This window comes from Elephas maximus, chromosome 2 (genome assembly GCF_024166365.1).
Source record: "Elephas maximus indicus isolate mEleMax1 chromosome 2, mEleMax1 primary haplotype, whole genome shotgun sequence".
NCBI lineage: Eukaryota > Metazoa > Chordata > Mammalia > Proboscidea > Elephantidae > Elephas > Elephas maximus.
In genome coordinates this window covers 39,965,651-39,982,231 of record NC_064820.1, presented here as the reverse complement: position 1 = coordinate 39,982,231, position 16,581 = coordinate 39,965,651, and the positions used below count along the sequence as shown (strand labels likewise).

The window sequence follows — 16,581 nt, the reverse complement described above, 5'->3', positions numbered from 1 at the left end:
CTATACAGCAAATCCATCAAAAAGTATTAAAAGTATCTTCATTCAAACTTACAACTTGATCTGGTTTATGTTTACAACCTATATTTAAGAGATGTGGGTGTTTAAAACAAATCTTGAATACAGCTGTCTTATTTTCATCCAAAGCTATATTCAATTGCCCAAATGAACTAAATAATGTCCATTTTGTTTTGGCACTTACCCAGATTTGGCCTTAATTAGCCACATACAAGTATTTCAAGGGTACCTTTGCCCTGAACTACATGAAAAATTTAAACTTCAAGATTTCAAGATAAGTAGTCTAATTTAGACTATTACAAAGTAAGTATCCTAATTAAACAAACTTGGGAAAATCTTTCATTGCATAAAATTAATGATAAAAAAATTAAAGATTTAGTTCTGGCCACATAAAGATTGAAAATATTAGACACAAAATTAAAATGCAAATGATGAATTGGCATAGATATCTAGTTAATAACCCTACTGTTGCCAGGAACTCTAGGTCCTGCTTGGTGTGACTCATCACAGCCAGTAAACAAGAGGCCAAGGTGTGAGATCAGAAAGGCAGCTTTATTTCATTGCACAAAGGAACAGTCGGGGCTGGTGCCCCCAAGACTGCTTGAAGATATGGTTTAGGGAGGCCACTTTTTTAAGGGCTTACAAGCAGGGAGATCATGTGAATTACATCAGCAACATTCTAAATTATGGTACACAGGCACAGTAGGGGTTACATATAACTTCATACATTGGATGTTCAAGAACGGCGGCCCATCTCCGCCCAAAAGGCAGGGAAGTTACTATGTATGAGGTACTTAATGACCTAAAAGGTTACTGTCATGGATTGAATTGTGTCCCCCCAAAATATGTGTCAACTTGGTCAGGCCATGATTCCCAGTATTCTGTGGTTAGCCTCCATTTTGTGATTTTCCTATGTTATAAATCACAATCTCTGCCTATGGTTAAAGAGGATTAGGGTGGGATTTAATACCCTTACTTAGGTCACATCCCTGATACAATGTAAAGAGGGTTTCACTGGAACATGAACTGCACCACGTTTTATCTTATAAGAGATAAAAGGAAAGGGAAGCAAGCAGAGAGTAGGGACCTCATACCACCAAGAAAGCAGTGCCAGGAGCAGAGCTCATCCTTTGGACCTCAGGGTCCTGCACTAAAATGCTCCCAGTCCGAGGGAAGACTGGTGACAAGGACCTTCCTCCAGAGCCAACAGAGAAAAAGCCTTCCCCTGGAGCTGGCGCCCTGAGTTTGGACTTCTATCTAGCCTACTGGACTGTGAGAGAATAAACTTTTCTTTGTTAAAGCTGTCCACTTGCAGTATTTCTGTTACAGCAGTGCTAGATGACGAAGGCAGAATTTGGTACTGAGAGAGTGGGGTGCTGCTCTAACAGATACTTAAAATGTAGAAGTGGTTTTGAAACTGTGAATGGATACAAGACTCAGAAGTGAGGAGAGCTGTTAACATCAAAGAAGGTGTGGATGGTGAGAAAGAGCAGCAGAGGACTGGCAAGAGCAGCAAACCTGCAGCAGCAGCAAACCGGCCACAGCAGAACCAGGAGACCAGTGTCAGACAGCCCTGGAGCCGACCCACAGGACAGAGCAAGAGAGCTGAGTGCCCATGCGACGGAGGCTTCCTGGCAGACTGGGGTGCCTCCAGGCACTTATCAGTGGAGCTACTGAGCTTTGGAATTTGGAACACTTGCCCCAGCAGGGCAGATGCGGGCATGAGGCCCGAGGGACCGAGAGGCCAAGCAACTGGGAAGCAGAAGCTGAAGAGACAAGGAATACAGGAAGCCGAGATGCCTCAGTCTTAAAAGGTATAGCCTCGACCTCTGGGATTTCAAAGGGTGGAGCCATGGCCTCTAGTGTTTCTAAGGATAGAGTTGCCACTCAGATGGACCAGGAAAATGCTGCACCTAAAGCTGAGGGAGATTTGCCATCCCATTTGTGGTATTTCTGTTACAGAAGCACTAGATAACTAAGACAGTTATCCAGAATGTCAATATGGTGCCTAAACTGGTTTCAGCCAATTTCATCTAGTTCTGGGCAGCAGCTAAGGCAAGGGGAACCAGCATGTTAATGTAAAGCTATGGGGCATGTCAAGCAAGCTGCTGGAAGCAGTGAAATTTTCCACAGACTGGGGACCTCTGTCTTACTACTATATACTAGAACCCTTACAAATCAGTAAAAGATAACCCTACCACAGAAAAACAAGATTAGTCAAGTCACAAAAGAAAACCCAGTAACTAACAACAAAAAAAGTATTCACTCTTTGTAGTAATCATTTTTTTAACCTATCAAATTGAAAAACATTTCAGCACAAGAGAACAAGGGAATGAACACTCAAACCCCTGGTGAAGTAGCACCTTCTAGAGAGCAATCAAAAAGCCTTGGTGTTCATAACCTTTGACCCAAGAGTTTCACTTCTAGGAAACCATGAGCATTGTATGAAAAGATTTATAAGTAGAAATGTTCACTGCAAGCACCTATATATACTAGCAAAAAGGAAAAGAAATCTATCCAATAGAGGAGTGACTTGATTATACAATTTATGGTACAAAGTGGAAGAGTAGAACACTGCAGTTAGCAAACATTTTAGGACAAATATGGAAAATGAGCAATGTGAAGTAAAAATATATATATACCTGTATGTGTAACAAAACAGCATATACGTGATTCCAATTTTGTTAATTATGTGTGTATATGTAAGGAGCCTTGGTGGCACAGTGGTTAAGTGCATGGCCGCTAACCAAAATGTTGGCAGTTTGAACCCACCAGCTGCGGAATAAGGATATGACAGTGTGTTTTTGTAGATTTACTGCCTTGGAAACCCTATGGGGCAGTTCTACTCTGTCCTATAGGGTCACTATGAGTCAGAATTGACTTGACAGCAATGAGTTTCTTCCTTTGGTTTATGTACCTATATTATATATATATATGTACATACACACACACACACACACACACATATTCATCCCACAGCAGCCACCTACCTCCATGGCCACCAGCACCCAGAATCTTGTTTTTCCCTGATACTAATCTGCCTCGAATATCAAAAGCCTACTGCTCCTTTTGTTTCAATTAAGTTCTTTCATGAGAACTTCAAATGTTCTAATGCTCCCTCTGACGGTCAACTCTCCCATTTTAACTCCTTTCACTCTTAATAAATCTATACCCAAACACCAAACCGCTTGCTGCCAAGTTGATTCCGACTCATGGCAACCACATGTGTTGGAGAACTGGACGCCTTAGGGTTTTCTTGGCTGTAATAATTGCGGAAAGGAGCCCTGGTGGCACCCCACAGTTGTATCATTATGGAAGCAGACCACGATGATGTCATTGAGTGGGTTCAAACCACCTTTTGGTTTTTTGTTGAAAGCAACTATTTGCACCACCTAGGGACCTCTCAATCTATACCCATTGCTTCTAAAATAAATTTATAATTCATAAAATGCTTTCAACACATACATTAACTAATTTGATTCTCAAAACTCTAAATTGTTTTCTGGACTCTTTTTGAGCTGAGAAAACAAGGTCAGAGGTTGGTTTTCCCACGGCTTCTTTAATTGGTGACTTACAGTGTGAAATCTCAGTAAGGTGCTTTCTTTTCTACCAGTCAAACCCTACTTTACCAACCAGAATCTACTCTGGAAGTGGCCAATGCTTTGTTATACAAGTAATAACAACTCAATAAATCCGTCTAAATTTCAGAAGCTTTGTTCAACCACTACTTTATTCCAAGAGAGTAGGCCTAAACTTGAAATGTGCTAAATTTTTAATACCAGATGAGCTTTGAAAAGAAAAATAGAAATAAATGAGTTCTGATGTTTTATGTAGAAACACAGAGACATCAGTGAATCCATAAAAAATCCTTGGCATTTAATTTTTCTTCCTTTCTTTTAAATGCCACACCAGTTGGACAGTCCTGGATAATAAAAGTATTTACAAATTGGATAGATATTAAATACAAAATAACTGAAAAACAAATTACTTATCCCTTGATTCATTTTGCACTCCCACTGTTCATCTTCTGTTTCATTTTTCTTTGCCGTTTGTATATCCTTTTCTTTCTTGCTTTCAAGTCAACTTTTGGCTCTGGTTTTACCCACTCTATTTCTATCGGTTTTTCCTCAGCTGGTATAACAAAAACATCTGCAGTGGGATCATGTGGAAGGATAGTCTTTGGTTCTTTCTTTCTCAGTTTCTGCACCTCTTTCACTTGCTGTTTCTCTTTGTATTTCACAGCTGTGATGGATCTCATGATACGGCGATGCTAGAAACAGAAAAAAAGTCAGATGCTTTTGAAATAAAAATAAGCATTTTATATAAGGCAAGGACACTCACTTTTTAGCCCCATTTCCCATCACCCTGTGTCATTAAAAAAAAAAAAAGCGGTAATCTCCAAGACTATATGCAGGAAAACTCCACCCCTTCAAGTCTGTTTCCGTTACTTTACAATCATTTTGACCACAAAGAGTTCTGGCACGCCAAAGCCCACTGAAAGGAAACAGCTTACCATGTTTGGTGACTGGTAGTGAGGATTTTCATATAAAGTTGGTCCTCCAAAACTTCCCTGGAAAATCTTTATGAGATTTAAGACAAAACGAGGTCCTATTTCTACAAGAGCAGCATCTTCCTCTATAATCTTTAATAAAAAGGAAACATTTCATTTTGGTTTGGATATACTATTCCTAAAAGGTATACTGACTACAAATGGGTCTAAAAGAATTAATAATCAATAAAATTAAGCTAATGATGAAACTGGCAAGTGGTAAATCAACAATATTTTCTGAAATGTATATCAGTTGCAAGTAATTGTTATAGGAAAATATACACTTTTTCCTGTATGTTCTTTTAAAATGGAGTAATATGAACAAATGTATCTTGCTTCTCACAATCTATATATTCCTGAAAACCTGGTAAAAAAGAATTTTAAAAATGGCAACCCCTATAACAAAATGTATTAATGCACACTACGGAAGTCCTTTTAAATGTACATCAACTCCTAAATTCTGTTTATAAATCTACCTAGGATTAAAAGATATACAAAAACATACATGGTCAAATCTATTTTTGAATGGCTACTGATTACGGAATTAAGAGGCAACGTCTGAACTACAAATATTAACATTATTGGTTCAGATCTGTCTGCCCTAAGAGGTTAAGAAACTAACTAACCAACCAACCAGTTGTTGTTGAGTCAGTTTCACGTAAGAGTGACCCCATGTGTATCAGAATAGAAAGTGCTCCACAGGGTTTTCCATGGCCGATTTTGGGTAAGTATACTGCCAGGCCTTTCTTCCGGGGCACCTCTGGGTGGACTTGAACTTCCAACCTTTTGGTTAGCAGCCAAGGGCACTGTTTGCACCACCCAGAGCCCTCAAGAGCTTAAGAAAGCGGTATGTTTAATTACTTTATCAGGTAGTCAGTGTAACAACATATGCAGAAAATTTTGTTTTCACCGTTCCCTTCCAACTCTCCACCTGTCTGCAGACTCATTATCCTGCCAAAATCTCCTGCTTGAAGATTTCTAGAATTACCTCTCCTAAATGAGTCACTGTATGCCTCGTCTTTCTTACTGAACACTTTCTAAAGTAGTTACGGTTTTCTAGGTCTTAGTCCCATAGGTGAAGTCTAGCCTCTTATGAGAGAAACTTAGGCTTCATTATATCCTTATAGCACCTAGCACAATCTGGAGCCCAATTAACTCATGGATCTTCAGACTATTTTCTTTTTCTTTTATAAACTTAAATGTACAATGGCTTGTTAGGAAGCCTATCAACTGATCAGCAGTGAAAAGAAGCAAGTAGAGATCACTTAAGATGTGAGATAACAGAAAACTTTTTGCTGCAAGTCTCTGTGGGGAAAACAATGCTATTTAAAAGAAGACAATTCATTATCTGCATTCTGTGCCTACAAACCCCGCATATCCTAATTTATTTCAAAGTATAACTAAAGATTAGATAAAGCTAACCTGAAAGTTCCGAAACCATATCCTATTATCCAAAATGGTGAAAGTAAACACATGGTCCACAAATGGCTGGCTTTTGGGATGATACCGTGGCGTACAAAAGATCTAGTGAAGAAAACTATAAATTAGTTCTTTATTCTAAGACATACCATGTATGTTTTAGACAGCTAAGTTAACAAAGAATCCAAAGGAAGGCACTCATTTATAATTTATTAACAAAACAAACTTTCTAAGAATGATATTTACCTGAATTAAGAGTTCTTTTAACAAAGCATAATGTGGTAATTCATCAAAAGCCTATAAAACAAAGTAAACGTTATTACTGGACAACAGCAGAGTGCCTTGTTTAAAGATATTGTGTGTGTATATGTTTAATGTTTACCAAATTAGATTATACCACTATATTTACTAAAAAACCAAACATACAGAATAAGAAAATTAGACCTCATACACTGAGTAAGAAACTTACAGGGTCAAAAGACAAAAGGGGTCGAGAACCTTTCAAACAGTTTCCAGTCATCTTTAGTTCAGCTAAGGTATGAACTAGAAAACAAAAACAAATATTTTTAACTTTGGCACAATTATTCCAAAAGATCATTCTTAATTTTCTCATAAAAAATTTAACATTGAATTAACTTACTATTTTGAACAAGGAATTTAGCAGATGGCCCATGAGGTGAATTTGAAAGCCTAAATAAAAAAATATGAAGGACACTTTTGAACACTGGAATTAAGAATATATTAGATACTGACTAGTTTACCACAGATAAGAACCACATGTTTATAATATTCACATATTTAATTTTCTTTGAAAGTTTCAAGTTTTACAAAATCAAATGAATTTGTTTCATCCCCCCTTCCTTTTTTTACATAAAAGACTCAAAGAGTCTATAACGTGAGGTTCAAACAATAAATCCACTTAAACAAATTCCACTCAAATCTTACTTGGTATATTCTCTTACCACATATAGAGATCCTGTTTTTTCTTGGCCTCAAAATATATACATTTATTGCAGTTTTTCATTTCACAGACCTATGGGAAGCAAAGTATAGAAAAATGAGGTACGTAATAAAAATAAGAACTAAATCAATTTAATACAATTAATAATCTAGATTTCTCTATAACTATTTAAACAGATAATAGGCTACTATGGTTGAAATCTAGGTAAAATTTTCTTTCAGGCGTTCTGCCTAAGATAAACAAAGTGCTCTACCCACCACTGGTGGAAAAAAGAAACAGAAAGAAATCAACCCTTTTTTCTGATTTAAATTAAAACTCAAAACCTTAACGGCTTATAAAGTAACACAAAAATAATACAAGGTGGTGATGGTTTCACAACATGGTGAATATAAGTAGTGTCACCGAATTGTACACGTAAAAATGGTTCAAACTGCAAATGTTCTATAATATACCTCACCAAAATAATTAAAAAAAAAAATACGGGAACAAAGCCTTGTTGTGTAATTGCAGCATTTGCAACCTCAAAACCACCTGATTAAAAAAAAAAAACCAAACCCGTTGCCGTCAATTCCGACTCATAGTGACCCCATCTACAGGACACAGTAGAACTGCCCCATAGGGCTCCCAAGCAGCGGCTGGTGGATTCGAACTTATTGTATTCATAAATTTCTATACTACTTAAGACGTTAAACCTGAAGTTAAAAAATTCTTAGGTATGATGCTTTCATTTCTTACCTCTCTTAGTCAGGGCACTAAGTCTGGGCCACCTCTGCACCTCCGTTTCCTCCACCTAGAATGCTCTCCCACCATACTGCTCCTTCCTGAAGTCTGTGCTCAAACATCCAGCTGAACATCACCCCTTGAGAAAGGCTTTCCCATCCCACCTTGGTTGCCGGAAACCCACTCTATTTTTCACACCTCCACTTGAAATTACAGCGCTTCTTTATGGCCCGTTTCCCCCATTAGAATATAAGCTCCATGATGACACAGGCTTTGCTTTTTGAACCCTCTATCCACTGTCACAGAGCAGGAGTTCAAAACTGTGTGCTAAATGAATTTTTAAAAAGCCTTTCTAATACCTAAAAAAAGAATTATCTTAAAATATTTCTTTGTAAACTTGAAAAATTTGCTTTAAAAATGCGAGATTAGTAATCCCAGAAATATTTTGAAAATTTAACCTATTACTAGTTTGTAATTGGGTAAATCTGCTGCAAAAGACCTTTAAAAATGTTAAAAAGCAACAATGTCACTTCAAGGACTAAGGTATGCCTGATCGAAGCCAGGATGTTTACAATCACATCATATGCATGTGAAAACTGCACAATGAATAAGGAAGACCAAAGAAGTACTAACGCCTTTAAATTACGGTGCTGGCGAAGAATACTGAATATACCATTGACTGTCAGAAGAACAAACGAACAAATCTGTCTTGTAAAAAATACAGCCAGAGTGCTCATTAGAAGGAGGCGGGACTTCATCTTACATACTTTGGACATGTCATCAGGAGGGACCAGTCCCTGGAGAAGGACATCATGCTTGGCAGAGGGTCAGCAAAAAAGAGGAAGACCCTCAAGGAGATGGATCAACACAGTGGTGCAACAATGGGCTCAAATGTAGCACGACTGCTAGGATGGCGCAGGACTGGGCAGTGTTTCATTCTGCTGTACACTGGACTACTGTGAGCTGGAACAGACTCAAAAGCACCTAACAACAATACCTTAAGAGCAAATACCACATGGATCATTTTTAATACTGACAAAATGCTTTTTACAATCTGAGTTTTCTGTAAATGTTCATTGGGCATTTTTTTTTAACTTCATTACATGTTAACTGATCATTTTTATGAATGCCTGCTATGGACAGGGCAGTGTTTCATTCTGTTGTACACAGTCACTGTGAGTTGGAACTGACTTGACAGCACCTAACAACTACCATGAGTTTATCACTGTACTAGACTTTACAGGAGAAATAAAAGAATTAGACATAATCCTCATCCTCAGAAAATTTCACTATCCTTGCTGAGACAAGACAAATACAGTAGCCCATCCTTATCCGTGGGGGTTACGTTCCAAGACCCCAGTGGATACCTGAAACCATGGACAGCACACATATTATGTTTTTCCTATACATACATCCCCATGATAAAGCTTAATTTATAAATTAGACACAGTAAGAAATTAACAACAAAAATAAAACAATTATTAAGGAATGTAACAGTTAACTTGAACATAAGCAGTATGGTGGGGGATGCTGTGAGAGTCATCATGCTACTGAGAATGGTGCACAATTCAAAACTTATGAATTGTTAATTTCCGGAATTTTCCATTTAATATTTTCAAACCATGGTTGACCACAGGTTAACTGAAACCATGAAAGGTGAAACCGCAGATAAGGGGGAACTACTGTACAGAAATAATCTAGAAATAAAAATATATACTGAACCATTGAACTCTGAGATGTAAACGGTAATAATTTAGATAAATTATTAAGAGTTAAAAGTTAAGAAAATTTGTCTGAATAATTTTACAAAGCAGTTTAACTCACTGAACAACTGATTTGATTTTTATACGAACCATCTTCAGTGTCCCAAAATATTTTATTCCTAAAATATTTTATTGTAATTATTTTCTAAAATTACCTCATTAATCACGAACAACTTATCTTTACGATCCATTTTAGTATCTGTAAAAAGCAGACAAAAAGAGATTTCAAAACTATTTTAATCAAATTCCACATCCTATCTAGAAAATAGGTTTCTACAGTCTTCTGTTCAAAGGAAACTTTATTCTTTACAAACTGGCTAGACCAGAAAATACTTGACCTCTTTAAATCTTGATCCTGTGTTAAGTATAAAGAATTGAGTGGTTAAAAAATAGCCCTCAATAATTATAGCCTAAGGCAGTATTTCTCAGACTTAAGCATTCTATGAATGCCTTTTAAAAACAGAGAAATTCTCACAAACTGAAGGCTATGTTAAAAAAACACTCAAAAAAACTAAAATCTTAATGGATGAAAATATAAATTTTGGTTTATCATTGCCTGATTAAAAAGTGGTTTTAGATTATCACAGACCCCAGTTTGAGAAATGCTGGTTTAAAGATATAAGTTATTACCTAGAATTAAAATACCATAGCACTTCTCAACACAGATACAAAAACAGCTGCACAGTTAAGGTGAAACCTTCTTCCCTTGACTGTAAGATACCCCACTGCTAAAAAAACCGAGTCCCGTCAATGAAAAAAAAACCTACCTCAAGTCTATTAATTAAAAACAACAACAACAACAAAAAACTCAAAGTAATCCATGACAGCACTAAATCACTCAGGAGGATAAACCATCCCATGTGTCTCACTCCCTCTAAGAATAATATCTTGCAGGCATTCCTCGACCTCCAAGAAATGTTTCAAAAATATTAGGACATTTTGTTTAAGAAACTGAAAAAAATGTCTAATGCATGTTACAAAGAATTTCTAACAAAATGTCAATTGGAAAAAATTTGGCACTTGAAAGGATAAACTTAAGAGCATCACGGTTCTTTACGTGACGAGGCTGGGCAAATGAAGTGCTATTATAAGTGGATACGTACACACACACACAAGGAGCCCTGGTGGTGCTGTGGTTAAGTGTTCGGCTGGTAACCAAAAGGTTGGCAGTTTGAACTCACCAGCCACCCCACAGGAGAAAGATGTGGCAGTCTGCTTCCATAAAGATTACAGCCTTGGAGACGCTATGGGGCAGTTCTAATGAGTCCTACAGGGTCACTATGAGTTGGAATTGACTTGACAGCAATGGGTATATACATTTACATACGTACATACGCATGTAACTATATACGTATCTATCTCTATGCACACAAGTTTATAAACACAGTTTTTTAAGTAAACGATATAAAGGCACCTGCTTTAGAATGAGGCATCAACATTCTTAAATCTTGCATTAAGTGTCTTGTTCTGAAATTTATTCCTCTGGAAGAAAAGATGAGAATCCGTTCCTTATTTTTCCACTTGCCCTAAAGAAAAGAATTAATATTATGATTGGTAAATCTCACATTAAATCTTTTTTTTAAGAGTTTAAAAAGTATTTAGCTTTTTAAGCATTGCACCATCCTCTAACATATCAAGACAACCAGAGGGCAAATCTGCTCTGCCTCTTCTCTCATGTGTGTAATTCAGGGAAACGAAAGGTTTTACCATAAATACACAAAAAAGAAGCTCAAAGAAATATCCACTGTAATGTCTGCACACAGGCCTCAATCTAGTAAATAAAACAACTTGTTTAAAATCTCTCCACTCCAGACAGGGAGCCCTCCAACTGGGCCAACTAGCACCAGCATAATTTTTTCAAAGCACATCCTTACCTCTCGGGGCTTTCGGAATAAAGTTCAAATGACTTAGCTTTAAAAAATGAATTCTAAAGTACATTTTCATTTTTACCTTACTACTCCCAAAATCAACCTTCCACATATACGATCTTGCTCTATTCTTTAGATTTCAGCATTTCCTACTTCAAAACCTCTGATGAGGTCTTTTTCTCTCCATTGGACCGTCACCTCCCATTTTGACTATCAAAATCCTGTTCTTTCCTTTCAGATCCTGCTCAAAGGCTAATTCCTTCATGCTTCCTGGCCTGATTATCCCAGAAGTAAATTCTATGCTCTGCATCCCCACAGACTTTACCATAAACACCATCGAACTTCTTTTTAGCTCTTTAAATGAAGCCCCCACCTGTCTGTCAGTTTGTTGTGCTGTGGGGGCCTGGGTGTTGCTGTGATGCTGGAAGCTATGCCACTGGTATTCAGATACCAGCAGGGTCACCCATTGAGGACAGGTTTCAGCTGAGCTTCCAGACTAAGATACACTAGGAAGAAGGACCCAGCAATCTACTTCTGAAAATTGGCCAGTGAAAATCTTATGAATAGCAGCAGAACACTGACTGATACAGTGCCAGAAGGTGAGCTCCCCAGGATGGAAGGTACTCAAAAGACGGCTGGGGAAGAGCTGCCTCCTCAAAGTAGAGTTGCCCTTGATGAGGTGCATAGAGTCAAGCTTTTGGGACCTTCATTTGCTGATGTGGCACAACTCAATATGAGAAGAAACAGCTGCAAAAATACATTAACAATCAGAACTTGGAATGTACAAAGTATGAATCTAGGAAAATTGGAAATCGACAAAAATGAAAATGGAATGTATAAACACCAATATCCTAGGCATTAGTGAGCAGAAATGGACTGGGATTGGCCATTTTGCATCAGTCAGTCATGGTTTACTATCCCAGAAATGACAACTTGAAGAGGAATAGTGTTGCATTCATTGTCAAAAAGAACATTTCAAGATCCTGAAGTACAAAGCTGTCAGTGTTAGGATAATGTCCTTATGCCTACGAGGAATACCAGCCAATACAACTACTATTCAAGTTTACACGCCAACCACTAAGGCCAAAGATGAAGAAGTTGAAGATTTTTACCAGCTTCTGCAGTCTGAAATTGATCGAACATGCAATCAGGATGCATTGATAATTACTGGTGATTGGAATGGAAAGTTGGAAACAAAGAACGATCAGTAATTGGAAAATATAGCCTTGGTGACAGAAACAATGCCAGAGATCGCATGACAGAATTTTGCAAGACCAACGACTTCTTCACTGCAAATACCTTTTTTCATCAACATAAATGGCAACTATCCCAGGAATCAAATTGACTACCTCTGTGGAAAGAGACAATGGAAAAGCTCAATACTGTCAGTCAGAACAAGGCCAGGGACCAATTGTGGAAAAGACCATCAACTGCCTCATACACAAGTTCAAGATAAAAGCGAAGAAAATTAGGACAAGCCCACGAGAGCCAAAGTACAACCTTGAGTATATCCCACCTGAATTTAGAGACCATCTCAAGAATAGATTTGATGCATTGCTCACTAATACCTAAAGACCAGGTGAGTTGTGGAATGACATTAAGGACATCATACGTGAAGAAAGCAAGAGGTCATTAAAAAGATAGGAAAGAAAGAAAAGACCAAAATGTATGTCAGAAGAGACTCTGAATCTTGCTCTTGAAAGTAGAATAGCTAAAGCAAAAGGAAGAAATGACAAAGTTAAAAAACTGAACAGAAGATTTCAAAGGGCAGCTCCAGAAGACAAAGTATTATAACGACATGTGCAAAGAGCTGGAGACAGAAAACCAAAAGGAAAAAACACGTTCAGCATTTCTCAAGCTAAAAGAACTGAAGAAAAATTCAAGCTTCAAGTTGCAATACTGAAGGATTCTACGGGGAAAATATTAAACAATGCAAGAAGCATCAAAAGAAGATGGAAGGAATACACAGAGTCATTATACCAAAAAAAAATTGGTTGACGTTTAACCATTTCAAGAGGTAGCATATGATCAGGAACTGATGGTACTGAAGGAAGAAGTCCAGGCTGCACTGAAAGCATTGGTGAAAAGCAAGGCTCCAGGAATTGATGGGGTATCAATTGAGATGTTTCAACAAACAGATGCAGCACTGGAGGTGCTCACTCATCTATGCCAAGAAATGTGGAGGACAGCTTCCTGGCCAACTGACTGGAAGAGATCCATATTTATGCCTACTCCCAAGAAAGGCGATCCAACTGAATGTGCAAATTATCGAACAACATCATTAATATCACACATATGCAAAATTTTGCTGAAGATCATTCAAAAGCAGCTGCAGCAGTGTATCAACAGGGAACTGCCGGAAATTCAGGCTGGATTCAGAAGAGAAAGTGGAACCAGGGATATCATTGCTGATGTCAGGTGGATCCTGGCTGAAAGCAGAGAATACCAGAAAAATGTTTACCTGTGTTTTACTGACTATGCAAAGGCATTCAACTGTGTGAATCAAAACAAATTATGGATAAAATTGCAAAGAAAGGGAATTCCAGAATACTTAATTGTGCTCATGAAGAACCCGTACATAGATCAAGAGGCTGCTGTTCGGACAGAACAAGGAGATACTGATTGGTTTAAAGTCAGGAAAGGTGTGCGTCAGGGTTGTATCCTTCACCATACCTATTCAATCTGTATGCTGAACAAATAACCCGAGAAGCTGGGCTATATGAAGAAGAACGGGGCATCATAATTGGAGGAAGACTCCCAATCTTGCTTGCTGAAAGTGAAGAGGACTTGAAGTACTTACTGAAGAAGACCAAAGACCACAGCCTTCAGTACGGATTACACTCCAACATAAAGAAAACAAAAATCCTCAAAGCTGGACCAATAAGCAACATCATGATAAACGGAGAAAAGATTGAAGTGGTCAAGGATTTCATTTTACTTGGATCCACAATCAATGCCCATGGAACTAGCAGTCAAGAAATCAAAAGATCCACTGCATGGTGCAAATCTGCTCCAAAAGACCTTTTAAAGTGTTGAAAAGCAAAGATGTCACCTTGAAGACTAAGGTGTACCTGACCCAACCATGTGCATGCAAAAACTGGACAATGAATACGGAAGAATGAAGAACTGACACTTTTGAAATGTGGTGTTGGTGAACAATATTGAATATACCACGGACTGCCAAAGAACGAATAAATCTGTCTTAGAAAAAGTTCAACCAGAATGCTCTTTAGAAGCAAGAATGGCGAGACTGCATCTTACATACTTTGGACGTTTTGTCAGGATGGATCAGTCCCTGGAGAAGGACATCATGCTCGTAAAGTACAGGGTCAGCAGAAAGGAGGAAGACCCTCAAAAAGATGGGCTGTCACAGTGGCTGCAACAATGGGCTCAAGCGTAAGGATTGTGAGCATGGCACAGGACCGGGCACTGTTTCATTCTGTGGTACATAGGGTCACTGTGAGTCAGAACCAACTGGACAGTACCTAACAACAACAAAGGAGGAGTTAAGGGCACTAACATTTACTGAAAACCTACCAGAAGTCCTTTATTCTTCACAAAAAGTAAATCATGTTTTCTTCCTCTTAATGTGTACATGAGAAAAGAGCTCAGAATATCAGTTAAGAATACGAGGGATAGAATTTAACCCATCTTTCATTCTTCAGCATATATCCCCTTCCTAAAGCTTGTCACCATACCAAACAGAGTGCTTGATACCACTTATTCATACATTTGTCATTTACTTATCATCTACTGTGTAATAGGGTACTAAACTAAACTCTAAAGGACACAGAAATGAACGAATCAAAGGCAATTCTCTTCCTCACCGTACCTGCTCTAGCTTAAGAAGCTCCTGGTTAAATTAATTAGAGTTAAGCCCAACAAGTTGTGTTAACCTTAAATATAAAAATCATCAACTTAAGTGAGTTAATTCCTACTTTCTTTTTAAACTCCAAAATTTAAGGATGAAGAGGTTACATTCTAGTCACCTTTGCAATCCCAAGGCCAGTGCCTAGCCAATTAAAAGTCTGTTGAATACTGGTAGTCCCAAATTTACTATAGTTTCTCTTCAGACAACTTTGCCATTAGCTGGTACCTCATTTTTTAAAAAGTTTTTATTATTATTGCCTTTTATTATCAGTATCTTTATAAATCTGGTCTTTGCCTTTAGGGGTTGGGAACATTACCTATAAACTTACAGATATGATGGGATCAGCAAATTGTACGCTGCAACACTGTACATAGTTACTAATGATAAACAAAAAAAAGATTGTTGGTAAGTGCAGTTCCATGTAACTTGAATATGTCATAATCAAGAAACCTGTACAAGTAAAATTCATATTGTCAAGTCTAGCTTTCAACATACCTTATGAGTTTGACTTGATCAAAGAAGTCGAAGTCACAGTTGCAATGACAATAACTTTTTAAAGGACAGTGGCTAAATAGGACCACTAGGGTCGAATATCGGACTATTATTCATAGAAGTCCCTGGTTGGTGCAAACGGTTAGCCTGCTCAGCTTCTAATGAAAGGCTGGCAGTTCGAATCCACCCAGAAGTCTGAAGGAAAATAAAAAAAAGTCTGGAAAAATCTACTTCCGAAATACCACCCATTGAAAATCCTAAGGAGCACCGTTCTACTCGGATACACATGGGGTCGCCATGAGTAGGCATGACAGACTTGGCAACTGGTTTGTTGTTGCTGTTTTAATTACAGAAAAAAACACACTAACAAGAAATAACTTTAGTGAAAAACACTACCCTCAAAAGAAAAACTAGAAGACAGAACACTGGAGCTGAATACCCCCTAAGTCCCTTCCCCGTGACCCGGCTCTAAATCCCGCCCAGTCCATCAGCGCGCCGCATTCCCGAGAGCGGCCACGTGCACGGGGCTTAGACAAGATAGCAACGCCCAGCCCGGTCCAGAGGAGAGCGGCGACAGAGTTCCCGTAGCACAGGGATACTCCCAACTTAGCTGAGCTGCACTCCGATAAGTAGCCCAGGAGAAGGCGCGTGGAGCCGCGGTAGCCTATGCAACCGGAGGGTAGCTTTTACCTTGCACACGGGACCTGGGATACGGTCTCCATCCTCTTCCTCAGCCTTCTCTGCCGTGTCGTGCAGCTTAGCCGGCCGCCCAGCATCCTTTTTGTTCCTCTTTGGCTTCTTGGGCTGGATCGCCAGGTCTCCACGCCGTTTCCTCTTGGTTGCAGCCATCTTGCCTCGCCGCCTTCGCTCTTCGCTTTCCTTCCGGCTCGGTCACTCTTCCCTCTTTCCGATCTCTATGGTAT

The 16,581-nt window shown here is 38.5% G+C and overlaps 1 protein-coding gene across 1 annotated transcript; it reads right to left on the bottom strand.

The window, feature by feature from the left end:
- Window positions 1-528: 528 nt before the first annotated feature.
- BRIX1 (biogenesis of ribosomes BRX1) lies at window positions 529-16,573 on the bottom strand. The gene is made up of 10 exons (XM_049862089.1): window positions 16,349-16,573; window positions 10,842-10,953; window positions 9,583-9,626; window positions 6,946-7,016; window positions 6,624-6,673; window positions 6,453-6,526; window positions 6,230-6,280; window positions 5,987-6,088; window positions 4,529-4,657; window positions 529-4,285 (listed from the first exon to the last, which is right to left on the bottom strand). Exons 1-10 carry the CDS (start codon window positions 16,505-16,507, stop codon window positions 4,016-4,018), a joined length of 1,062 nt encoding a protein of 353 aa, XP_049718046.1. The 5' UTR covers window positions 16,508-16,573; the 3' UTR covers window positions 529-4,015.
- Between the last annotated feature and the right edge of the window lie 8 nt (window positions 16,574-16,581).

Coding starts and splice junctions, on each gene's coding strand:
- BRIX1 (XM_049862089.1), bottom strand. CDS start 16,507: ATGGCTGCAACCAAGAGGAAACGGCGTGGAGACCTGGCGATCCAGCCC. Junction 6,674..6,945: donor AAACAGGATCTCTATATGTG/GTAAGAGAATAT, acceptor TTTTTTATTTAG/GCTTTCAAATTCACCTCATG. Junction 6,089..6,229: donor TAAAAGAACTCTTAATTCAG/GTAAATATCATT, acceptor TTTCTTCACTAG/ATCTTTTGTACGCCACGGTA.